This window comes from Bactrocera tryoni, chromosome 2 (assembly GCF_016617805.1).
Source record: "Bactrocera tryoni isolate S06 chromosome 2, CSIRO_BtryS06_freeze2, whole genome shotgun sequence".
NCBI classification, from domain to species: Eukaryota; Metazoa; Arthropoda; class Insecta; order Diptera; family Tephritidae; genus Bactrocera; species Bactrocera tryoni.
Window position 1 is genome coordinate 13,225,117 of NC_052500.1, and position 26,710 is coordinate 13,251,826.

General features: G+C 38.6%; 1 protein-coding gene across 5 annotated transcripts in view; it reads right to left on the reverse strand.

Annotated features, from left to right (window-relative positions):
- Positions 1-26,710, reverse strand: part of LOC120769398 (RNA-binding protein 25) — a 32,582-nt gene extending 5,872 nt beyond the window's left edge. The window contains exons 1-3 of one of the 5 annotated variants that reach the window (XM_040096373.1): positions 26,582-26,710; positions 26,234-26,319; positions 214-364 (exon numbers count right to left, since the gene is read on the reverse strand). In XM_040096373.1, coding sequence (XP_039952307.1) covers positions 214-364; positions 26,234-26,319; positions 26,582-26,632 — 288 coding nt within the window. In that variant the 5' untranslated portion in view covers positions 26,633-26,710. Of the gene's footprint in view, positions 1-213; positions 365-523; positions 616-10,378; positions 10,960-17,157; positions 18,089-26,233; positions 26,424-26,581 lie in introns of those variants that run through there. The other 4 variants (XM_040096372.1, XM_040096369.1, XM_040096370.1 and 1 more) reach the window with 4 other exon arrangements.

The following is a 26,710-nucleotide window of genomic DNA, read 5'->3' on the forward strand; positions in this document are numbered from 1 at the left end:
TCACTAACATTTACAATACGAATGCATAATTGCTTGTGGGTGCAAAAGGTCACGGTGAGTAAATGGCCGACATTTGTGAGATTTGTTGGACTAAATTAAACTTAATTGTCTGAACTTGTTAGAGTTGAGCGCTGGTGCTTAAAAAATTTAATTAACCGCGAGATCTTATTTCGTGCTTAATCGCTTGCAATCAATTCGTATTTGTCAACTCACCGCTCTGGCGTTTATGCGACGCTCCAGCTGTATGCGGCTTTCCTCTTCCAGTCGCTGGCGCAGCTCACTCATGAATTTGTGATCGGTTAGACGCACCACATTTGTGCCAATTAAACGCTCCAAGGCAGCACTTATGCGTGGTAAATTGAAACTAAAAAGTAAGGAGTTAAGTGTTATAGCAAAATAGAATTTAAAATTATGGCAAAGAGACTCAAAATTATAACAAAATATAAGAATTTATAGCAAAGTCAGTTATTTAATTTTTTACATAACAAACTCTTCCAAAATTGTATTTTTTAGCGGCACTTACTCGCTGCTTTTTTCCTTCGCAGCAACTGCTTCGGTTTTGTTCATAATATGTTCGTCAGCACTACACGACCGTGTTCACATTGCAACTGTTTACGTGTCACCGTTTTTGCAAATTTCTGTTAGCTGTTGTCATGTTATGGAAACACCAAATAAATAAATAAATAAACAAAAACTCTGAAAAAATAAAACGCTTTGGCAAAATTCGTCTGTCGCTGGCTTCGGGTTACCCCAAAAAAACATTACAAAGACTTTTGTTTATTTGATGTGAATTTTCCGTGAGTGTGCAAACTTTTGCACACATTATTGCCGGTATATACACATATATCGACAAGGTTTCATAAGTCGATATGTGTGGATATGCTCACAATAAATAACCCGGAAGTATTTTCGTTACTAGAATTTGGAAAGATTGTAGATAAGAAATGTAGACGCCTAAGTCTAATTGTGAATTAGATATAAATCGACGAAATCACGTAAAATATGTATATATATTTATACCAAAAAGTTAGAAACTAGAAGCTGGTATACCCTTCTGAAATGAACAAGCTTCTAGTTATACAAGTAATTGATTTTGTGCGGTCGGTTTGTATGGCAGCTATATGCTATAGTGATCCGATCTGAACAATTTTATATTATAATTATTATATTGCCTTAATAATAACTCGTGCTAAATTTTGTGACGATAGCTCGTCAAATGAAAAAGTTTCCCATACAAGGACTTGGTTCCGATCGTTCAGTTTGTATGGCACCTATATGCTATAGTGGTCCGATAACAACGGTTCCGACACAAGAGCAGCCACCGGAGGATAAAATAACGTGTGAAAATTTCATATCGATATCTGATACAGTGAGGGACTAGTTCGCGTATATACAGAAAGACAAACGGACATGGCTAAATCGACTTAGCTCATCATGCTGATCATTTAGGTAATGTATATATATTTTGTAGGGTCTCCGACGTCCGACATCCTTCAACTGACTGCCTCGAGGTTTTGCGAGAAGTTACTTACTTTCATTTGACATCTAATAGAAAGCTAATCCAATACTTTGCTGACACAGACTACAACCTCTGCTTAAGCCCTTGAAAAATATTTTATTCAAATCCAACCCTTTTAATTAACAACATTTGTTTGTAAAATTTATATGCGCCAAGACTTAATTTTAATCTTAGTTCTGCATGAGTTAAGTGCTAAGCAGCTTCATACTAAATATCAGAACTTCCCACACCGAGTGTTTATATGGTTTATTTAGGTGTAATTCCCGCACATTTGCCGCCTACTGGTTTCTTAAACATTAGCCTGCTGTTACTTTCGCAATCCTTTATTTGCGCCATTAATATTAGGATTTAAGCGCCACAAAGTGACAACACAACTTAACAACGAATGACTAAAAGTCATGCCACAAATGGTAGATACCACAAATATTTTGCCACAGCGAAAATCGCGTGGTACTCTCGACATTTGTCTCATGTGGGCTTATGTGTTTTTGCTTTTGTTTGTTTAATACTTTTTGTTGAAAACCGTAAAATTCTAGTTTAGATTTTGTGGAAATGAGCGCACTTTCGTTTTTATTACAATACTTAAAAACATAAAGTGAAGAGTAGTTAGAGTTTCTCACGTTAGTAGTTATATAACGATCGCCATTTCAAGTTTGGTAACGTTGCCTTTCGAGTAAGGAAGAATGGTACATTTCTTCTTCTTTCTATGATATATAAGAACATTTGGATCAAACTACATTTTAGCAATATCAACTTCTTAAAAAGCGAAAATTTGCTACTTGTCTCCTTTACACAAAATATTGCGATATAGGCTTTATTTAGACATTGTCTAAGGTAGCTTTAAATAGATTTGGATCGTTTAGTTGGGTCGGATTTTTGCATTTACAGTCCGATCTATTAGGAGATTTTAGCGACGTCTGGCATACATATTAAACTCTGCCAAATTTTTTAATTTTTTATAAAAAGTTTTCTATGCAACAGCCTGATTTCGACTGTTCAGTGTGTATGACAACTAATGCTTCAGTGGTCCAATATCAGTGATCTCTGTACATGAGCAAATTCGTCGTGAGAAATGGACGCATTCCAAATTTCTGACCGATATCCCCAAAAATAAGAGAATTGTTCGCATATATACAGACGGACAGATATACGGACATGGCTAAATCGGCTCAGCTCGTCACGCAGATAATTTATATATATATACTCTGTAAGGCCTCCAACGTTTCCTTTTCTCACAATGTTTGGCAAATTACAACAGATCAATGGACAAATCCCATAAATCTATCTGATTTTTAGTTATCTAACCTTCAAAAGGGATGGAAAAGAATTTCTCTTGTAGATGAAATACTGCTTTTTGAAAGGTAAAAATACAGTTTAAGTAAACACTAGGCTTGATGACGAGTTTCTGGGCACAGCCTAGAAAAATTAAGCATCAGGGATTAGTATGCTAAGTTTAGACGAGTAAAATTAGTAATGAAGACGGTAAAAGCAGTTGACGTCCAGTAGAAGTTGTTACCGACGAAAATATCAAAAAACTCCATAAAATAATTTTTGGTGACCCTGAAGTGAAGTTGTTCGAGATTGCAGGCACTCCAAAGATATCAAATGAATGTGTACATCATATCATTCATGAATATTTGGGTATGAGAACGTTCTGTGTAAAGTGTGTGGGCGCGCGAGCTCACTTTTGATCAAAAACAACGACGAGTTGATGGTTCGGAGCAGTGTTTGGGGATGTTAAGCCTTAATAAAACCGAATTTTATCATTCATATGTGACAATGGATGAAACAAGGCCCCACCATTTCACAACGAAGTCCAATCTGCAGTCATCCAAGTGGACTACTCATGATGAACCCGCTCCAAAGCGCGGCAAAACGCGACAGTCGGTTGGCAAGGTCGTCTGTATTTTGGAATGCACATTTCATAATTTTTATTGACTACCTTGAAAAAGGAATAATCATCAACAGCGACTATTACATACCGTTATTTTACTATTTGAAGAACGAAATCGCTGAAAAATGGTCGCATTTGAAGAAAAAGAAAGTGCAGTTTCACCAAGCCAACTTTCCGTGTCACAAGTCAGTGAAAACGATGGCAAAAACCTATTAATGGGGCTTCGAGGTGCTTCCGCCGTCACCGTACTATTTCTTGTTCTCAAATCTCAAAAAATGTTCGCTGGGAATAAATTTTTGTCGAATGAAGAGGTGGTCGCCGAAACTGAGACCTATTTTGTGCTATAAAAATTGTATCGAAAAGTTGACATAATCAGTCTATCATCCTTGAAAGGAACTACGTTGAATAAACTTTGTGTCAAAAAAATGTGTTTTACTATTGTATAATAGTTCGGGGGCTTTTCAATTCACCTGTTATCCTGTCCAGAGTAAAAAATAATATTTTGACATGAGAATTTTCGATTGAAAGTTAGTGTTCTTAAATGATATTGAATCAAGATAAGAGGAAAAAATAAATATTTTGAATAAAGAAAACAATTATTTGTAAAAAATAAATAACTTGGTTTTTTTGAATTTTTTCACATACATTTTAAGGTTATGTGAAAAAAGTGTACACAAAAGAGTTGTAGATCTTTCGATAAACTGCAACTGTGCTATATATATTTTTTGCTTTTGATCTTTAGTTTTGCTGGAAATCGACTTAAACCATTTCTAACACTTAAAAATTCAACCAACCTTCTCTGTTTCCAGTTCACAACTCACAACGCCTAGATTATAATTTTTCCTTTATTTTGAATATCATATTTTCCAACTGGTTTTATTCTATTATGATTTTTTTCACTTTCTACCATTTTCAAGGGCTTCAGCACTTATCTATTAGCCGGTTTTTATTTACATTAATATATATAAATAGCATGTGAATTAGCATGCAAAGGCATAAAATAATTATAACACCAGTGGCACAGCTTGAGCTTAATTCATTCAAAGACTTAAATACATATACACAAGGGTGTAAACATACATATATACTATTACATATGTGCAAATAAATATGGAAATGTCTGCGTTCTACCTTGACACTGACTTTCGCTTACAGTCGTTATGTTGATGTTGTAGTGCAGTGATTTAATTCGCAATGTCAACAACTTAACATTGAAAATGCATTATTAGTGTGTGTGTGTGTGTAGGGTTGCGGGTGTCGCATTGCCAAAACTTGTTTACTGTTATCGCTGCTAATGCACTTACTCACGTCATAGTATCAACATTTCAATTGGTTTTGAGGCCTAGGGTGAGTTTGTAACTAAAACCGATTAAATGAATTTCCAAATTTGGTTCAACAGTACAGGGTGTGCAAATAAACGAACTTTTTAAACCAAATCCATTTTTTTAGCGATTTTTTTCGACGAAATTGTATGATTAAAAGTTCGAGCGAAAGTTAGGAGCAAAATGCCAATTTTTTTCTTAACTTTGATATCGAGTATTTCAACAGGTTAAATGTGAGTTTATTTTCACGAGGTTGCTGCAAAAATACTTTAGCAGGAAATTTAATTTTAATCAGGAATTTTTTGATTTCGTACTCTACCTTAAATAATTTTTTATGCATTAATCTTATTTTACTTTAAATATTTCGCATTCTTTCACTTAAAGCTAATGAAGCATTGAATTTTGTGTCGAATTTCGGCCGTTTCATCGGCTCAAGAGCACGTCCACAGTATTTTATGACACGGCGTGGCAAAAACCGTATATTTGGGGAATACTATTAGTAAGTATGTAGATAGAAATTTTCTTTTATGTCTGTATGCCTACTCACTTCACTTTGTGCAATTGATTTATTGCTTACCATATTTTATTAGCCATGTCTCTTGTTCGTGACCCACAACCGTAAATTTTGAAGGGTTCGAGTGCTTAATGATAGATACTAGCACATGTGTAAGTCTATGCTGTGAATGTGGCGGCGAAGATAGGGTTAGGGGTAGTTGGTTGTTTTGGAAAGAAATATTCGAATTGACTTTGATGTCTGCAGTGAGTTCTATTATTGACGGCTAAATTTAAAAACAGACATACAGAAACTGTGTAAGAATATCTAAATTTTTCCAACTCCTCCAGTAAACTTAAACAACGGTTTTGCGATTGGACATGTCCCTTTTGAACTCCTGGAAACTTCTTTCTGAGAAGTGTTAAATTACATTGGCTATTGCTATTTTAGCCAAGGGTAGGTAGTGAAGGATTGAAGATGAAGTCCACATAGACTGGAGCCTGGTTGTGGATGACCTACTAGTTTTGCTAACTGTCAGTGGGATCCACTGTCAAGGTTAGGCGGATGATATTGTTATTATAGGTAGGTAAATTCGAGGACATTCTCTGCGGCCTAATAAAAAGAGGTTTAAACCTGACTAAAGGAAGGTGCAGCAAGCCCTTTGCAATACCACCAAGATGACCATCGCCCCGCTCACCAGACGATGTCCTTGCCCGGCCTCAGGAATCTTACGCTTGGGAGCAGAGAGGTAGACCAACATGGTCAAATATCTTGGTCTCACGCTGGATTCCTCTCTGCGGTGGAAGCAAGATGTTGATTTTGGTCAAACCGAGTAAAGCAGTAATGGCCTGCAATAGACTAGCTGGTAAATCCTAAAGCTGCAAGCCAAAGATCGTTAGGTGGTTGTACACTATGATCGTGCGTCCGATAATCATGTACGGGGTGGTGGCTTGAGCCTTAGGAGCTTTGCAGACTTCGGTAGGGCTCCAAGTTCACCAAAAAGTTTAAGGTTACACTTAGTCGCAAGGCTGAATGGAATGATTTCACTCTCGATTTACTGCTTAAGGATAAAGTGGTACACTGATGGCTCGAAAATGTCGGCGGGAATTGGTGCAGGAGTCGTAGGACCACACCAAACTCTCCATACCTATGTGAAGTTTTCCGAGCATTTTTCAGGCAGAAGTTTCTACCATAACTCGGTGATTAGAGATAAACCTCAAACGCAACTATCGCAACGAACGTATAACCATACTTACTTAAAGCAATCTCTGTCTATGAGATCAAATCGCTACTGGTGCAGGAGGTGCGCGATCACAAAGGTATAGCGGGGAATGAACTGGCTGAAGAGTTCGTCCGCTCCGCAGCATCCACTTACAGGGTAGGACTTGAACCCTTCATCGCGGTGGGTCTCCATACCATAAAGGAGCTAGGAAGCATCCGACTGCAAACTGCGGATACAGTGAAGCATTTCGAGCTCGTCCCAGTTAGGAAGCTTTCATGGAAGCAAAGAAAACATTAATTACCTTATAATGCTGCAGATTAGCCATTAGAAGAAGGTGCGGTCTCTCACCGATCTGGTCATCTGGATCGACGACACAATAGTTAAGCCTATTACGTTCTATGGCATCTTTGTTTGGTGGAGGGCCCAAGAAAAGACTACACTTGCAAGGAAAATTGGGAGAGTTCTTTGAACGGTGCTCCTTAGAATGTGTGTTGCACTAAGCTCCATTCCAAGCACGACAATTTATGACATTTAGCAATGTTTTTCAGGTCGCGGTTGCATGGACGAGGTTGCTGTATTTAAGGTAGCGGAAAATTTACTCGCCCAGAGTGAGCCTCCTACAGAGAAGTGACTATTAACTTTAGTAACAGGGCGGACTAACCAGCCTTGATCTCACTAACCGTGCACTCGGGTCTTGTTAAGGAATGCCTAACCTCGTTATCAATGGCATCGTGTCACTATGTGAAGACAGTAGTTTAGGAACAAGTCCACAGCGAAATCACAGGTATGCTACCCCCCTATCAGTGTCATTAGATAGATACCATCGGTTCATGCGCTGTCTCAAGATCCTTTTGGTCCAAGATCAATCATAAGGCATTTAGTGAGCTTTTATCCTTTTAGCTAGCCTGAGGGTTCATCGCCCTAACGGCGTCAATGCTATAAGGTTGAAAATCTTACAGGACTCCAGATGCAGTAGGGGTATGGAAGAAGACGAGTCGGAAAAATCTCAACACTTCCTTCTTCATTGTTCGGCTTTTTTGAGATTAAGAATTAGACACCTGGGTGCTCATATTTTCGTGTTATAATTTTACGGCTTCAGAAAGGCATTTAGAGTGATCCAAGAGGATCTCTGGATCATCTAACCTAACTAACCCAACCTAACCTTGTTCGTTCCAGTTATATCTAACAAAATAACGGTTTTGAGAAATGCAAAAAATTATCAAAAATATTTTTAGAGTGGTTTTCGAGTATCTATTGTTGGGGTTTCGACTAAATAACATTGATTTACCACTTTAGCCACAAATTCTCCTTCTCCTAACCGAGAAAAATCGGCTTCAGTTCAATTCATCTTATCGAAGCATCATTTTCACACCCAATCGAGAAATACGTTTGAACGCCAAACATTTATCAAAAGATCTGTTATCTGCGATGATGAAAGCAAATAAATTCACATTTCTAATATAAGCTGAAGCTACATGCATATTTACGCATATGATCCAACAACCCTACCCGCAGTAAATGTGCGAGTACGCAGAACGAACATTGGCAGGTTAAAATCATAGCGTGTTGCTGATTGCTTGGCTGATTGATTTATTTAGACAGCATGCCAAATATCAGCCATTAACAGCAGACTAGATAGAATTTTACCTGTTCGCAATGTCAATACAAGTAGCGGCGCCTGACAGTAGGCTATGAATATGCAAGACATAAGAATCTGTATGAGTAGTGGGTCACAAGCTGTCGGTCTGGAAATCCAATAACAGAATGAGCGTGACAAACGAATTGATTTTTAATATCAGCCGTAAACGCAGTTTATCATGCAGTGATGTTTCTGCTTATTTATTGCTTGTAAAAGTTGTAAGGTGTGTGGGGGGCGTTGTATGGAGGCGTGAATGATTGCGCAAATGAGTTGCTTCGTTTATTCCGCTTGATAAAAGGTGTTGTTAATAGCGAAACTTTTAACCGCCCTTTTTACACCCGAAGTTCTGCAAGATTATTTTCCTCTGTGTGTGTGTTAAGCAAATGGTGTAAGCGATGATTTAGGTGCGTGTGTTGAAAAGTTGTTAGCAAAAAGCTTACACATAATGCTCCTAAGTATAAGTAAAAGTATAAGGAAACAGAAACAGCTGATTTATTTAAGTGTGGACTAAGATAAAAAAGTTACGTTATATAATATATACAAGCACCAATTATATCCACCAGTAACACTTGAGGTTACTAAACTCAGTCGGAAAGTTTGCGTGTGTTATTTATACCTTTGATTCACATGGCTTTGTAAACGTGTAAGTATTTTGTAGAAATTCTTTAAGTGTAAAATTTTAAATAACGTCAAGTGGCACCATTTCGAATGGATAATATTTGCTATTTCAACCCTTTTCGTAAGGCACTGTAAGTTTGATAAATTGATAAAAGTGTATAAAAAGCTGAATCTTATCTTATTTGATCTGATCCAAACATAATGTACGGAGAATGTAGGATTGCTACATATGCAACGTATGATCTAAGTAGAGGTACTTTCTTCAAGTGACTTTTTTTGACAGAACGACTTGGCACATTTTACGTCGATATCTTAAATTGGAAGCGTATTAAATACAGCTTGTGTAAGAACTGAAGCCGCTCGACCTTCCCAAACGACATCGCGTCCCTCTATGGGCTCTTGAAAAATTCCAAGAAGATCCAACGTTCACGAGCAAAATTTTGTTCAGCGTTGAGGCCTATTTCTGGCACAATGGGTATGTAAAAAGGAAAAAATTGCCGCATTTGGACGAAGAGAAACTTGAAGAGATTCAAGAGCTGTCATTTCATCCAGAAAAAAATAAGTGTTTGGTGTGGTTTGTGATTCGGTGGAATTATCGGTCCATATTGCTTCAAAAATTACTTACATATGTGAGACTGCTATTAAGTTAAGCTAAACAAGAACTCAGATATATGCCATTTGCCTTACCAATGATTTGGACCGAACTAAAGGATCACGTAAGTGATTTAAATTTTTGCTCTACTCAAACGCTACCCGGTATCTAAATTATGTTCGGCAAAAAGATCCAACTGAACAGGCTTGACATATATATGACATGACTAGAATTTAATCCATATGATTTTTAATGTGGAAATGAGCACCGAAGACGGCACTCTAAAGATATCAACTGAACTTGTAAAATATAGTATTATAGTGTTTGGGTATGAGAAAGCTCTGTGAAAAGTGGGTGCCGCGCGAGCTCGCTTTTGATCAAAAGCAACGACGAGTTGATGATGCGAAGCAGTATTTGGAAATGTTAAAGTGTAATTAACCAGAGTTTTTGCGTCGATATGTGACAATGGATGAAACATGGCTCCACCATTTTACTCTGAAGTCCAATCGATAGTCATCTGAGTAGGCTGCACACGATGAACCAGCTCCAAAGCTGGGAAACACCCAACAGTCGGCTAGCAAAGTTATGGCGTCTGTATTTTGAAATGTGCGTGTCAAAATTGTTATTGACTTCCTCGAAAAAGGAAGGACCATCCACAGCGATTTTGAAGAAAAATAAAGTGCTGTTTCACCAAGACAATGCACCCTGTCAGAAGTCACAAAGTTCATAAGTTGGGCTTTGAATTGCTTCCACATTCATCGTATTCATCAGAATGGGTCCCTGTGACTGTTTCATATTCTCACTTCTCAAAAAAATGCTCGCTGGGAAGAAATTGTTGTCGAATGAAGAGGTGATCGCCGAAACTGACGCCCAATCGTACTACAAAAATAGTATTAAAAAGTTGGAGGGTCGCTATAGTCAGTGTATCACTAAGCTATAAATCTAATAACAATAATAAGTAATTAGAAGACTTTCTCCACCTACGTTGTCTATAAAAACTCTCAAATATTTTCATAAATTAAAGTTTTGCTTTCCTTGAAGCATAAATCAAGTTTATATTAACCGCATAACACTGTTACCTTGGTGCTGGCTCCAATGTGCACTGCACATAATCCGACAAATACGTGGCGCCCTCGCCATCGCCCACCGGTGTGGCCAACCGCTGCTCCTCCTTTTGCGAAATACTGGCCGAACTAGGCTTGCCCAACAAATGTCCCTGCTTCTTTTTACCGGCCCTTACACTGCTTCTGCGCCTACCACCACCACTACTGCAATTGCTACCAATACCTTGTTTGGTGCTCCGCTGTTGCTGCATGCCGAGGCGAGCAATTAAAACTTTCACCTTCTACAGCTTGCAGCGTGCCATGTAGTGAGTTTGCATTAAACACGGTTTTTTACACTTTTGTTGCCTTATCATTGCACTGGATAATTGTAGAGTATGAATGCAGGAGTTTTGCTCCGTCAACTTTGCTGTTTGTATATTTTTAATTACCAAATTATGGCACTTTGATTGGCGGCCGAAGTGTGGCAGAAGCACAAAGCCACCGAATGCAGTTAAGTCTGCCTTCAAAGCACACAAACAACACGCTTGGATAACGTGTAAATATTCACACTTTATTGTTGTTATTTTTTTTGCTTTCGTTAAAATTCTCGGATTACTGACTTCTGTGAAACGGTCTAAGTTGTTAATGACACACGACTGACACGTTGCGCCAGTCACTGTCATACGAGTAGCTGCGTTGGCAGTTAGCTAAACGAGATCGTTATGTCGCCATAAAAATAAAATAAAATAAAAAAATATAGTAACGGCAAAAACACTGCTCTCCTCTGCACATTCTGCAAATCCTTCATGCAAGGATTTTATTCCAACATGCTGTTGGATTTTATTGCATTTCCATTCAATGTTGTTTACTTTTGTTTTGCGCTTTGTTATTATATCCTTTTATTTTAGTTTTATTTTTGCCAACAGGCAGTGTGTTCCTCTTTCGTTCTTGGAATGAAGCGGAGGCGCAGGGCGCGTGTGGCAGTCTATGCAAAAATATTGTTTACGATGATGTGGCATGAAATCTCTTACCAGTTTGCCGCAAGTGACACAGCCAAAACACCAACAAAATGCTAGTTGCCACAACTGCCAGTGGGCGTTGGGTGCGCGAGTGTAGCAACTAATAAAAATAACATGCGTATGTGGCAATTTGCATATGAGTATAAATATTATGTCCGTTTGTAAGTGACTGGATTTGGATACCCATATGCGCTGTGATATGCGTACATGACAATAAAAATGCCTGTTTTTATAATTAATGCCTGAAATATGCACAAAAAACTGCTGAGAATCAATAAACAAAGTCTAGCACGTTCCTTAATATCGAATAAGCATATATTTTCTGGGTTCGAGCCGATGGAGAAGGTATGCACTGAACTTTTCCACGGATGGATCGGGGCTAAGGGGGAAAGTGGGTAGTAGCGTAGTAATAGTCTATTCCGCACTATCTGTAAACTCCAACTTCAGACAACAAGACCACTGTAACACTTGGTGTACTGCTCTGAAGTGCAGCTTCCTTTGGAACGGTGTGCATTAACTCCGACAGGCAAACGGATATACTTGCTTTGAGATCGCTGACTGTCAATTACTTGCTGACTCAAAACTAGTCAAGGAGTGCATTGGCTCATTGGCAATAGCTTCAAGCTTCTTCCGTATAAGACTCGTATGGGTGCCTGGTCAAAGCGGAATCAATGGAATTCAAAGTTGATGAGCAATGTACGGAGGGCACCATTTCCCAATTTCGTCCGTTTGGCGACTTGTGTGACTGTAAAATCCTTCTGGTCCAAAGTGAACCGTAAGAAGTTTTCCAAACTAAAGGTACGCAAAGCCAATCTTGTCACAGGTATAGGTCTTCTGATTGGACTCTATCCAATAGGTTTATATACAATTATCTGTTTAGGTGAGGTTCATCGATTCTGCGTCAACGCTACGTTCTAACCTATTATATGTATTTACATATATGTATGTTGTTTATTCTACATCGATCAAGAAAATCTCTAATAAAGGTTTGAGACCAACCGCAACAATTTTGCTTATAAATCTCTAATATGTACCACATCTTCTTCTTCTTCAGTGGATACCGCTTACGCGGTTATAGCCGAGTTTGCAAGAGCACGCCAGTCGCTGTTTGGCACCAATTTGAGATTCCAAGTGTAGCCAGGTCCTTCTTCATCTGGTCTTTCCAACGGAATGGAGATCTTCCTCTACTTCCCCCAGCGAGCAGTGTGTCGAATGCTCTCAGCGCTGGAGTGTTTTCATTCATTCGGACGACATGACCTAGAGAGAATAGCCGCTGTCTCTTAATTCGCAGAACTATGTCAATGTTGTCGTAAATGGAGGATGGAAGCATGTGTATAAGTTCACACAAGTGCGGAAAATTCTCTGAGCGTCATTCACTTGGGAGTGGCCAGAAACGATTCTTTTACATATGGCTCAATCAGCTCATGACTTTCGGTCTTAGACCAAGTATCCGCTGGGTAGCCAAAAAACCATTAATTTGAAGGCGAGCTGAAGTGAAAAACATTCTTCCCCAGGGTTGTGCGCTGGGTTTAGGACCCCTCATGTAAAAAACACCTCCAATGAAAAAAATATGTACCATTTATGTGTATTGGTAATACAGTTATTACTATCTTCAAAATGCAGTCTTACTTTTAGAAAAATAAATAATAATATTTCCTCACTTCAAAGCAATCATTTACTTCCCACGCCCCATCGTTGTTATAATAAGCACATTTATTTACTATATCAAAACCGTTTCAAATTGAATTCTCACCTCGCGGCGTGCTGTATGACATTTATTTCATTGCTCACTTTTTTGCATTTTCTTTTATAATATTTATTCTCATTGTCATTGAACTTTCACCCTTCAATCATTTCGCATTGACTTAAGGTACTTGCAACATTGCAAGCAGATTTGGTTTCACAGGTTGCTTTGCCGTTCAATTTGCGCTCATAATGGAATATAAAACCATTGGAAGCGTGTTTATTGTTTTTAAAAATACATTCTCGTTTCAAAACTAAAAGAGACAACGTTTGAAAATCATGCATAGGGAAATGAGCGTTCTCCAACTGGAGGAGTATTCATTACTTGATTTAATTATTTGATTTTTTTTTTAAGTGACCACGTGCGTCTTTTTCAAAGACTCAATTAGGGTACCTTCTATTCCTCACTGCCTATTGACATACGTAAACGGAAATTACAAGAAAAGTACGTTGACACCCTCTGATATTGCACATATGCGTAAACATTGTATCGTTGTAGAAAAAATATGACGATACCTTTTGCGTTTGTTGTGGGGGAAGAGCATTTCATGAGGCGTAAATAAGTGACTTATTGATGGAATTGACCACTGTTTTGGAACTTTGGTTTCATGCGCTTTACACAGTGAGTATCGAGATTTTTAATGACTTTAACCTAGGGAGACGATACTGATTAAGTAGACATGAATATCCAAAATTCCAAAATAGGCATTTATCACCATTATACTTCATGCCTAGTTTAGAAATAAATATTTTAAGAATTTCTCTTCATATTGCAGAAACGTCACTTGTTGATTGCCACCATAAGCTAAAGTAATTTTCAACCGTCGTTCTTTTTTATGTTTGTAACGGAAAAGCTTTTATATTATTTGAGCTTTCATGACTAAGCGCTTTTATGCGAGTGTGTAAGTAATTTGTTATTTGAGAGCTTTTTTATGTGGTTGGTGTTTTTGCTTAAGGTCGTCAGCTATAAAAAAGCTTTACACCTACACTGTAAAAATGGTTGTAATGGTTTATAGAAGAGCTTATTCTTACTTCAATCAATTTACTCAAAAATTATTTAAATTTTTAATTTAGGGACAAAAAGTTTAGTTAAATATTTTATAGTTTAATTGTGTGAAGTTGATAAGCGACATGCACTTTTCTCCGAAGACGTTTTCAGATTTCGTTAAAGTGATGTGAAATTTCGAAAAAAGCTAAGTTTTTCGTGTTGCATATTTCGATAAATCTTAAAAATTAACATACTAAAATTTTGAATATTTCCAAAGTGTAGATCGTCAATTCAATCAGCTCAATTAATTTATCTTTATATCCGTTTTGCTAAGAAGTATAAAGTATCGAAGTCTGAAGTAAAGTTTGTCTGTCTGTCTGCCTGCATGCGAATATACGAATTAGTCCACCCATTTTAAAGATATCGATCTGAAATTATAAACACGTCTTTCTCTCCAAGAAGCTGCTCTGTTCTCGGAAACGAGAATGTAAGACAGCTATAGTTGCCGTAAAAACTGACCGAACCAATTCAAGTCGTCGTATGGAAAACCTTTTTATTTGACAATGTATCACCACAAAATTTGGCATAGATTACACAGCTCAACAAAAATCACTATTTGTGTTGTCGTAGATATGGTAGCAAACTTTGATGTTTTCATAAGTCATGATTAGGAATTGCTTAATGAAAGTAGTTTTTTTTATAGATTTTTGAAGATCTTATATTTTGATTAATTATCTGCTTTTTAGTAATGAAATATATTTTCCAGTCGTGGTTTGCGCATACAAAGACCAATATACACATGCATCGTCCTTTCAGAAAATATAGACAACAATTTGGAAAAGTCTTTAAAGTTCTAATAAACTAAAAGAACAGCAGTTACGATGAGGAGTGCTGTGTCGCACTGGAGAGAAAGCAGACTACCTACCTCGCAACATTACAAGCGATCGCATCACGTGCGGGACGGGATAGGTACCAAGAGTTGAAGAGGGATGCATGAGTACTATGGCAATGCAATGCTCGAAAATTTTATGAAGAGGTGAGGCGACTAAAAGCGGGTTTTATGACCGGGGCATACTCTTCTAGAACGTCCAGAGGTGATGTAGTGACTGATGCCCAAAGAATACTGACATTATGGAGGGGACACTTCTCCAGCTTGCTGATCGGCAGTGAAAGCATAGCGTCAGGAGATGGTGAACCCGATTCCCTAATCGATGGCGATGGAGTCAAACAATCGTCCAACAATAATGTCAGACGCGAAATCTAACGCAGAATAACTCTTGCCAACAGGTGCTACTTTGGACTGAGTAGGCAAATGAAAAGTAAAGTCCTGTCTCGACGAACAAAGGCCAAACTCTATAAGTAACTCATCATCCCTGCCCTGCTATGTGGTGCAGAGGCATGAACTATAATAATATCTGATAAGTCGACGTTATAAGTTTTCGAGTTGCACATTGGCAACGGCGAATACCGCAGTCGATGGAGTAAAGAGCAGTATGACATATATGACGACGGCAACGCTGGCTAAGTCATGTCGTCCGAATGGATGAAAACACTCCAGCTCTGAGAGTATTCGACGCAGTACCCACCGGGGGAAGCAGAGAAAGAGCAAGACCTCCAATTCGTTGGAAAGATTAGGTGGAGAAGGATCCCGTTACACTTGGAATCTCCAATTAGCACCAAACAGCAAAAAGGAAGAACGACTGGCTCGACTATAATTGGGTAAGCGGTGTGTACGCCAACAAAGAAGAAGAATAAAAATCATACGTTGAGGTGACTGTTTCGGAAATTGAAGCTTAGAAAAGTTTTGTGTTGACAGTCGAAAATTTCCTAGGCACCAAATTATGAAGGAAATACTAATACACTATCCCATTCATTTTCTGATTCTAAATTATGAAGAAACTGAGAAAAATAAACTTACAAATTTAGCTCTCTAGGAGAAAATATTAGTAATCATATTTGATAAATGTTTGAATATATTTTCAGATCTTCTTCTCCTTATTTATCTATTTTCAGATAGTTTCCGGAATATTAGTAAGGATAAGAGAGAGCAGTTTCACAAGATCTAAAAGTGATTAAAAAAAGGTATCAAAGTTAGTGCGATCGGTCCATTATGGCAGCTTATTGCTCCTTGGAAAAAGATTGCTAAATCATAATTATGATCATAAAAAAGTTTTATGGAAAGAAATTTATATATGGTTTTGACGTTATTGTTATTAGAAGGATGTTATAGAGATACCTGCTATTTTGTAAACGTTTTCTGATTTTTGTAGTGTAAAATAAACATAAGGATTTAAAAATAAACAAGCAAAAATCTCAAAAAATCTTTGAGTTTCATGAATTGTGGGTATAAATATGTATATCAAAAGTCTATCTTATATCTAGCGCAACAAAACCACTGTGGACCATAGTTATTATTCATCGCTACTATTTCCGAGAAGATATTCAGACCAGACGACCATAAGTATGTAGCTGTCATTTCCACTGATTTACAAAAATTAAGAAACATATTTTTTATACCCTTTTATACTGTAAAAAGTGCATTTCTAAAAGCTATTACCTGTATATGGTAGCTTTACTGAATTATATGGTAGCTTTAAGTTAAGGTTTTTCCTATTTTACAATATTTTGTGTTCTAAAGCTTAATCATTTAATTGTGTTGTAGCAAAAACATTGAAATACATTATGTGTGCATTAAAATATTAAATTAATACTCAATATAATAAAGACTGTTGTTTAGAGGACAGTGCGTATGAGTAATACTTTACAACTCGCTCGCCTTAGCTGGCTGTAAAATAATCTAACTTATGCTTAAATGACTTTGGCATTCATTCGAAAAAATTTAAAGCAAAAAATACTCATAATCAAGTGTCTAAGTAGTAGTTATTAGCACAGAGCTAGCATCACTGTATTTTGAAACCGTTTGCAAAGTTGAAAATAAAAAATTGGCAAGAGAACAGCTATCAAAAATCATTCAGTGTTGCTGTTAATTTCACTTGGGACCTTCAACTTAATTTTTATATTTTGTTATATATTAATAAATAATAGAAATTTTATTTTTTTCATACTTGCACTTCACCAAATCGTTGTATTCAGCCGGCAGTAGCACATACTCTGGATCAAGCGCTTCAGATTTCGTGCGCCGCCTCTGCTGTTTACCATTGCCACACTTGCTGCGCACAAATCGCACTTTAGCAGCTGCTCCGCTCTTCGCGCGATTACCTTTGCCTTTATTGTTGCTTGCGTGCGGATCTCGACGCATTGCAGCAGCGCCAATGTCACCGAATTGACCGCCAACACTGTCCATTGGCATTTTACCACGCCCACTGCCGCTACCATCACCCGTGGCACCACTCTCCTCCTTATTGCTGACGGCCTTTTCGGCGAAACTGTCGCGACGCCATGAAGGCGTTAATGTGCGTATAATATTCTCAGTGTCACTGTAACCCTCATAATGATAGCGCTTACGCAAATTTACACCGGAAAGAAATTCGAGCGTTTGCCACACATTCATTGTGTTCGTCTCGAAGAAGTGCTCATCGTCGACTGACCATTCACCGGGGTGTGTTATGCGATTTGCCAACATCATTGTGATGGTTGTGCCATTGGCGCTGTTGCTGTTGTTGCTGTGCTGCATTGCTGACGGCGCTGTTGTGAGTAAAGAGTTCTGCGAAGACAGGCGTCTGTTGACACGTGTATGAGGCATTGTGTGGCTCCGCTTGAAGGTGAAAACACAAAATTCTATTTTCGTTCAAATTGCGCGCCGTTACACGCTGCGATTGCTCACTTTTTTGTTTTTTTTTTTGCCGCTGCACTTAGTTTATTTACAGTTTTGATTGGCACCACCAAGCAACTTTAATTTCGATTCCATTTTAAATGTAACTTTGTAATTGCAACTCGAATAGAGCACAAAATACGATTCGTATTCTACACAATCACACGCACACACACACTCATATGCCACAGGCTGCCTCTGCCTTTTTACGCTATGCTGTGTGCCGCGTTGCAACAATTGTGTGACGGCCTCAAGTCTATCACCGGCGCTTTTCACTTTTCACTTTGCGCTACTCGCGATCCTCACAACTTGCCTGCGCACATCCACTTTCGAAACTGTTGTCGTTTTCATTGTTTTGACACCTTGACAGCAACACCTTGAAGCATGTCCCAACACGCCACTTTGCAGCACTTAGGCTCATGTGTTGCCGTGTCCAAACCACGGGAGTTATCAATACGGAGTGGAGTGGGTGGGCGCTACGCAACAGTTAACAGTTGCGTGGCAGCAGGAAATTGTGTGTATAGAAATCCAATCGACACAGTTCTCTTCAATGAGCTCGCATGCATATGAATATATGTATGTACTTACATATAAATTTAAATAGTATGGTATATTTTTAATATAATTCAAACTTGCTGTTGAGGATTTAAGCTCAACACATCAAGTATGCGGCATTTGTCTTAAAATCACAGATAGTCTTAAAATAAAACGCAAAATATCCAATTATTCATCTATATTTATTTCTTACGCCTTCAAAGTAATCCCCACCAGATTTAATAGAGGTATGCCAAAGGTTGCTCCAGTCCTCGAAACACTTTTCATAAACACTTTTTGGGATGGCCTTTAACTCATTCACCGAATTTTGCTTTATGTCTTCGAACGACTGAAAACAGCTTCCACGGAGCGGCTATTCCAGTTTGGGAACAAGAAATAATCAAACGGAACCAAACTTGATGAATACGGTGGTTGATCGAAGCTATGTCCAAATGGTAAATTCGGTTACAATCGTACTCTTTTTGAAAAAAATTTAGCTTTATCGGGACGAGTCGATCAAGAACGCGTTTCATACCCAAAATATTCCCCAAAATAATTCAAACGGATCGCGAGAGATGTCCCTTGCCATCTGTCTAACACTTGCTTGAAGATTTTCAGGCATCATATCCTTCACTTTTTTAATATTTTCGTCAGTTGAAGAGGCCGACGGTCGTTCAGAACGAGTCATGTGTTCAACGATCTCGCGACCGACTTGAAGGCTTTGTACCACTTTGAGGCTTGTGTTTTTGATAAAACTGAATCATAGTATGCCTTTTCCAATATTCGCAATGATTCCGCACACGACATTTAGTTAAAAATACAAAATTTGAGACAAATTCTTTTTTCGATATTTTTGTCCGTTGTAAAAATCGAAACGAACTACTGAAATGTACCGACTTAAGTAGCTTATGTAAACAAACTGGTTGACAGATCGCGGGGATATTCCCTGGGGAATTTAATTATAATTCCTGGGTGCTTTTTTGTCACAATTTACATCTAAGATTAAGCCTAAAATTAATACATTAAGTCAGAAGAGCTAAATTTTATATTTATATATTTTACTCTTTAAAAGTGAAAACTTCTTTAACCAGTTTCAACGTAATCATAAGTGGATTTTTATAGTCTACGTTCAGGTTCCTGGAATCCACATATTGGTAGACCACCGATACTGCTTGGACTAAGACATAAGCCTTTTTAGAAAGTCTCCTGGGTCATCCATTGGGCTCGCTAAATCTGTCGGTGCAATGGGTGCTGCATTTGCTCAATCCAGACAACAAGTGTAACCTTGAGACCACTTCACATGTGTGTTTGGAGTGGTTTAAGCGCAATTAGAAGATATTCATTTCATGACCATCAGTGAAACATGGATGCGCTCGAACATATCATGCCAGAGTCGAAACATTGGATTTCACCCGGCGAATCTGCTCCGTAGAAGTCAAAGATTGTTCTTACTACCAAATAGGTGATGGTCATTATTTTCTTGAGTGAATGTGATATGAACCACATCGTCTACCTACCATGTTTGGAGAACGGAAAAGTGGTCTCTTAGTATTACAACGCAGTGACACCCATTGAATTAAGCTACGAACAGCTGAACCTTTCATCGTCAGCAATATTTGGCGACCGTTCAACTTCATTTCCTTCCAAACGTGTCCAAGTGTCCCTAGTTAAAAGGTGATTATGTTGAGAAATAAAAAATAAATTTGCAAAAGAAGATGTGTGTGCATTTAGGATGAAAACAATGAGAGACTTATAAAGGGTAATTTTGTTAGGGTCCAAAACTATTGTTCCGTGTTTGAGTATTCATTGGATCTCTATTCCTTTCTTGTAAAAGCGGTACTTTCCAAAATTTTTCCAGTGCGATGTTTTGTTATGTGTTTCACTGTGTTGTTGGTTAGGTCTACGGTTTATATATACATATACATACACATATGCATATACATATACATATATATAATATGTCCTCAACGGTGAGTTACTTAATATTCTTCTTTGACACCACAACCGTGGGTCGGTTGGACCGATAAGACTTCACCAGTTGCCCGTATTCTTTACAAGGTCACACCAGTTATGTATTCCTAGTGTAGGCGCTTGCTCATTCCATTGGATTCGCTAGCGCCCTTGCTTCCCTTGTCCACCAATGGGTCTCTAATCAAAGAATCAAATTAGTTTTTTGCTGGAGCATCATCTTCCAATCGAACGACATGACCGAGCCAGCGCATTTATTAGATTTGTATGCGCTAGCTATATCCAAGTCACCCTAGAGCTCATACAGTTCATGATTCCATCTTCTTCGTTATCCATAGCTCATGCGAACGGCTTCAAAGACTTTGCGGAGAACAGTTGCCTCGAATGTTCCAAGTGTTTTTCAGCTCGGTTCTTCATCGTCCATGTTTCTGTGTTGTATAATAGGAAAGTCATAATAAAAGGTTTATGGAGCATAATTTTTGTTTACTGTTCCCAAAGTAGCATCTATTGGCAAGAGTTATTGTGCGCTTGATCTCCACGCTTAGATTATTGGTGACATTTATGTTGGTGGTATCTCACCAACACATTACATTAAATCCTTACCGAAATCTTAAAATAATTTTCAAATGATATGTGCTTCAGAGCAGCCAATTAAAAGTCAATTGCCGAAATTTCCTGCTTTCTATGTTAATACTCGCCCACAACAATATTTACTCTGATCAAAATCGAATGCACAGTACTCAATCGAAATCAAAATAAATAGCGACACACAGTAGTCGCAATTTGCGGGTTGAGAGCTGCGAGCATCGACGTGTGGCGTGACTGCACGTGACTTTTAGCTAAATTAACACCCGCGGAAAAAAAAAAAACAAAAACAAAAATGGGGGATAAAACAAAAACAATATGCAAATGTACGTACGTAATGTTTGTGCGGCACGACACACTTGAAGAATTTGTCGACAATTGAAAGCGAAAGGAAAAAAACTTTTGCCTGCCGTCGTCGTTGTCGGCGTTGGCGCCTCAGGTGAAAGTTTGCGAAAAGCTGTAAATTAAATGTTCGTTGTTTGTTCGCGCATTTTATGACCCTTTTGAGTGCTAGTGTTGCTTTTATATGCCACCGCTGTTTTACGAACGTATCTGGTGTATGAACAGTGATTGTTATTTCTGCCGTAAAGTGTTCATAGCGACGCATAACTTGCAACACGTTGTTGCTTTCTTGCTAAAAACAGTGTGGCACAGTGCGGCAAGTTGCCTGGCTAATAGCGCCGCCGCGCGGTTCGCGTCTGGGTGGAGCGGTGTGGTGTGGCATGGCGTGCCGCGGGGCGTGCTAGCCGCCGAATGTTTGGGCGCGAGCGCACACTTGCACTCACACAAACCTACAGGCATGCGGCTACACGAAAGTGTGGCAGCCGAAATGCCAGCACGTACCAATTGCACTTGGTGGGCGTTGTCGGTCACAAGGGAAACTCAAAAAACAAAAAACAAGGAAAAACGGTATAAAAGTTTGCTATTATAACGGCAAACTGAAATGCAAATTGATTTCCTCGCATTTTTGCTGCACTTTGCATGCGATTTTTCGGTGCGCGGGAAGCGGGTGTAAACTTGCAGTTTTGATTAAACTTTGATTCGATTTAAAGTTATGGCTTGAGCTAGAGTAGGTACTTGTTGTCATACAAAAGGCGCAAATAGTATGTATATTTGCCTGAATTTTGTAATATTTCGTAGAGAGTCATTAATCTTAAAGTGAGGGTTCTAGTAATTTAGAAATAAAACTTTGAAAGGCCTCAAGTAGATCTGTTTAATGCATTATACCCTGAACAGGGTATATTAAAGGTAAACCTACACTCCAATAAAGCATCCAAATAAACGCGTTCCTTGCATATTTTAGAGCGAAAAATTTCAATGAGAATGAAATGGGGTTCTCTTGAAATGATTAATCCCATTTAAGTGGAAAGTATGCTTGAGATCCGGAAACAGACGATCAACCCGCCGAATATCATGGCAAAGATGAGTCGAAGCCGAAATAACCAATTCAAAGAAGCTCAAAAATCGAGGTTATGTTGAGAGTGTTCTTCGATTGTCGAGGTTTGGCGCACTCTCAATTCCTTCCGACCGGTCAAACCTTCATCAAAGAATACTATATGAGTGTTATGAGCCGTTTGCGAGAAGCTATTCGTAAGAAGACGCTGGAATTATGGGTCGACAACTCTTTGTTTTTGGAACACAGTATTGCACCGCCGCAAACTGCATTGATTCTTCGTCAGTTTTTCGACAAATTTTCAACCAACATCGTGCCGCAACCACAGTATTTGCTTTATTTAGCTCCGTGTGACTTTTGGCTATTCAACAAACTCAAACCAACGCTGCGAGCAAACCGTTTTGAGTCAATTGAAGACATTAAACGTGAATTGCTCCTCGCATTGAAAGTTATTGCGAAAACTGACTTTAGTAACTGTTTCGAGAATGGGAAAAAATATAGGCAATAGAGTATCAGGGCCAATAAGGTATCACTTTGAGGCCCGAACTACAAAACATAAACTCAGGAGTGAAGAAAAGCTTATCGGCGAACATTGGAACAAACTTAGAAACATTTCGTTTCTTAAATTAGTTCAACTTTTGTTTATACATACATATATATAGTATCATTCACGCTTTTTCAACCGCTCAATAAGAAAATCTTTTTAAAACACTTCATACACATTATATATGTTACAAACTCCAATTAGAGGTCTGTTTTGATATATTTACTTACTAACACCTGCACTTGATCGTTCAAATACTTAATGAAATTTATTGAATTTCGTACAATCAATCCATCGCCAAATTAGTGACTTCTAATGACTGTGCCAACGAACTGCGCGCGCGTGTACGACAAGACCAACAGCCAAACGCTGGCGTAGAGTGTGTCCATTGCCAGGCCGCCAGCTGCTTTGATTATGATGCAATTTTCAACAGATTTTACATCAAGCTGCCACAAACTGGCCAGATCTATGCCGTATGCGCACACATGCGCTCGCATTTGTTGTTGTTTGTGCCAAGTTGCGGCCACAACATAACTCCCAATCATTCGGCCAGGCAGCCTTGGGTGGGGCGCGTACCAAAGATAATGCGACTACGAGTTGATTATACTCGTACACATTGTTGAGTGGCGCAACAAATAAAAAGTAAACAGCAGCGCGCTGCGAAAACTTCATAGAATATAACAAATTTATGTTACGAAATTCGCTTGGCTGGTGATAAAGGAAATTCCACTTATAGCTCAAGTTGTTTTTTTTTTGTTGCAGCGAAATTCCTGTTGTAAGCGGCGTTTAAATTTATTGTTTGGCTAAAATTTATTTTATACAATTTATGACACCACAAATGTGGGCGAACCGCTTGGTGTGGAAAGTAAAATAAATAAAACAAACTGGTTCAGTAAGAACACCAAAGGCAGATATGTATTTATGTATGTACATATATGTATGTATGTATGTATGTATGTATATATGTATATTTAGTTGGGAAGTCGTTTATACGCATATGTATTTATAGTCGCTTCGAGGATAGATCTAGTATAATTTCGCCCGATTGCTGTTAGTTCGTGGTCGTCTGCAATAAACATCCTGCGCTCTGTTGCCTGCGTCAGTTTTAGGGGTGTAACCATTTTAATTGCTATTGTAGCTTGTGGAGCGGGAGCTGGAATCTATTGCTTTGAGCTGGATCTCAGATAACCCTTCAAGCTTCCTTAATACTGCAGTAGTATCTTCCAGACGCATGAATTTCCGGTCAAAAAAGCGACTGAGATAGCTAACAACGTAGGAAACAACAATGAAACAATCAGGCAGCAATTAAAGCAATAATCTCACATCGCATTGTCAGAGAATGTACTTAGAAGTAGAGGAGCAGTAGCAAAGCGGTTGCATACATAATATGTCGTATATGTACTGCTCCTATATTATAGGCTTTCAGATCACAAAATAGTTCAGTGAAATGAAATAGCAGATAAGATTGTCAAAAGTGCCATCCGTTTGGCTAAAAACGATATACAATGAAATTTCCGAAAGGGTTGACAGTCGGATCGGAACCAGATGGAAAGCCTTCATGAGTGTCCAAAATCGTGTGCGAAAGCCCCGAAGGAAAACACGCATGCTTTTCACTTACACGGTCTTGACAAGACTTCAGGACAATTGTTGGATGGGTATAAGTAAAGACGATAAATGCAAAAGGTGCAGGGAAGTAGCCATAAGCCATTTTATGCTCCTGTCAAGCATTATAATGAAGCATATCAAGCAGCTTTGCAAGTTAAGGGACTAGATGAATTATCGAATTCGGTATAGGTTATTATCCAAGGCAATGCAATAACCTCGAACCGAACAAATTGTATAAATCTGACCGCAAAGGCAAATAGCTGCCACAAGAAATGTAGTGAAAACTACAAAAAATACAGGGTTTGTCCAGAAAGTAATAGGATTGAGTCGATTTAAAAAAATTTATTGAACCAATCGTAACATTGAAAACTTTCAAAATAGACTCCTTCTGCGTCGATACAGCGCTGCCAGCGCGATTTTCAAGCATTGAAGGTGTCAAGGAAGGCATTCTCCAATTTCGGAGCCTTGAGAGCTGAGGTGCATGCTACTTGGATCTCCTCTGTCATCTCAAAATGCTTGCCTTTCATCGACCTAATCAGGCAAGGAAACAAAAAAACTTCCAATCGACTGCGATGTCTTGTCGGACCCAATTGATTTTTCGGTTGAGTCTCTAGAGGACTTCCATGTAAAACTTGGCGTTGACGGTTTGTCCGGGAGGGACAAATTCATGGTGAAAGATGCCTTTGATGACAAAAGAGACAATGAGCATCGTTTTCACTTTGGATTTGCTCATTCTTCCCTTTTTTGAGCGAGGAGCCACATCAGGGTACGCCTGCTTGATCATATCAAACGTCTCTGTCGCAGATTTATCGAGTTTGACATAAAATTTAATCGCGTACCTTTGCTCTAACGAACGCTGCATTTTCGGCTTGCACCACTCACAGAAACACGTCGCGCGAAAAAGTTTGTCCTGACTCTCCAGGTGCTCAGAGACAACTGACCAGCTCGTTCGTTAGCTAGGAACGCCCTCTACCGAATCCATCTAATGACTACTATAGAAGTTGTCAGGAGCTAGAAGAGGAGAATACTATAAAACACCTTTTATGCAAATGTAAAGCTCTGTAGAGAAAAGCAATCGCAGCTATCGATCAAGAGTTTTTTGGCGACGTCTCGGTGGTTGCACAGATATAAATTTTCGTATTGATGAATTTCATCAGAAACACCGAGTGGTTCAGAGTGCTGCCGATAGTGTTAGTGGCTTTATCACAATGGGCCTCCTAAAGGTCCAAGTGCGTCGTTAGGCAGCCACTCCACCTACCTACCTACCAACTATTTTCTAATACATAAATTAGCCTCCAGGGATATACGGACCTTTGTTGTATTTTTTGTTGCTAATTGCGGTAGAAATAACGCTCCCGCATAATAAAAAAGAAATAAAGAAAAGAAGAAATAATAAAATTCCGCATTAACGTTCTAATTTCTTCGCCAGCCAAATTATAGGCAATTTATGCCTTTGATTGATTTACATTAACCGTCTTTCACTAGGAAAAAGAGCAATTCATATCACGTTCAATAGTAGCTACTCTACTAAATCAACTTCGACACATCGCAGTAGCATGAAACCAATCACCATATATAGCTATTATTGGCATACCGAAATTTCAATCACACACGCTTTTTGTCACGCATTACGCGAAAAGCCCAGCCGCCGCAGAAAAAGGCAAATTGGTGCAGTCAACAAAGCAAAAGTGAAGCAATAATAAAGCAAAAAAATATTAAAAAGCTAAAGCAAATACTCACGCCACAACAACGTCGGGATCCTCCCACCAGTTCTTAGTAGTTGGTTCTAGCAGCAAGCTCACACCGCGCCATCCTTTGGTACGTGGCTGTATGCGAGACAAACGCGGCGTTTCAGAGAAACTTATTAACGTTATGCGCTTCTTTTTAGACATTTTTTGTTTGCATGTGTGTGTGTGTGTGCTGTATGTGTTTAAAGGATAATTTCACTAAAACTGCCAAGAAAAATTATTAAATTCACTAAGGTTGCTTATGGCAGTTTTAATGAAAATGCCTGCTAGTATCCTTTGACGTTCGGTGTGTGGATGCGTGTATGTGTGCGTCTGTGTGTGAGTAAGTAGTTTTACGCACCCGTGAACGCTGTTTTCCTTTAATTTTTTCGCTGAATACTAAACGCGCCATGCTTGTTCCGTCCTTACGTTTTTAGCTATGCTAGTTTACAACAGCAAAAACCACACTCGTATTTAGCTACCACATACG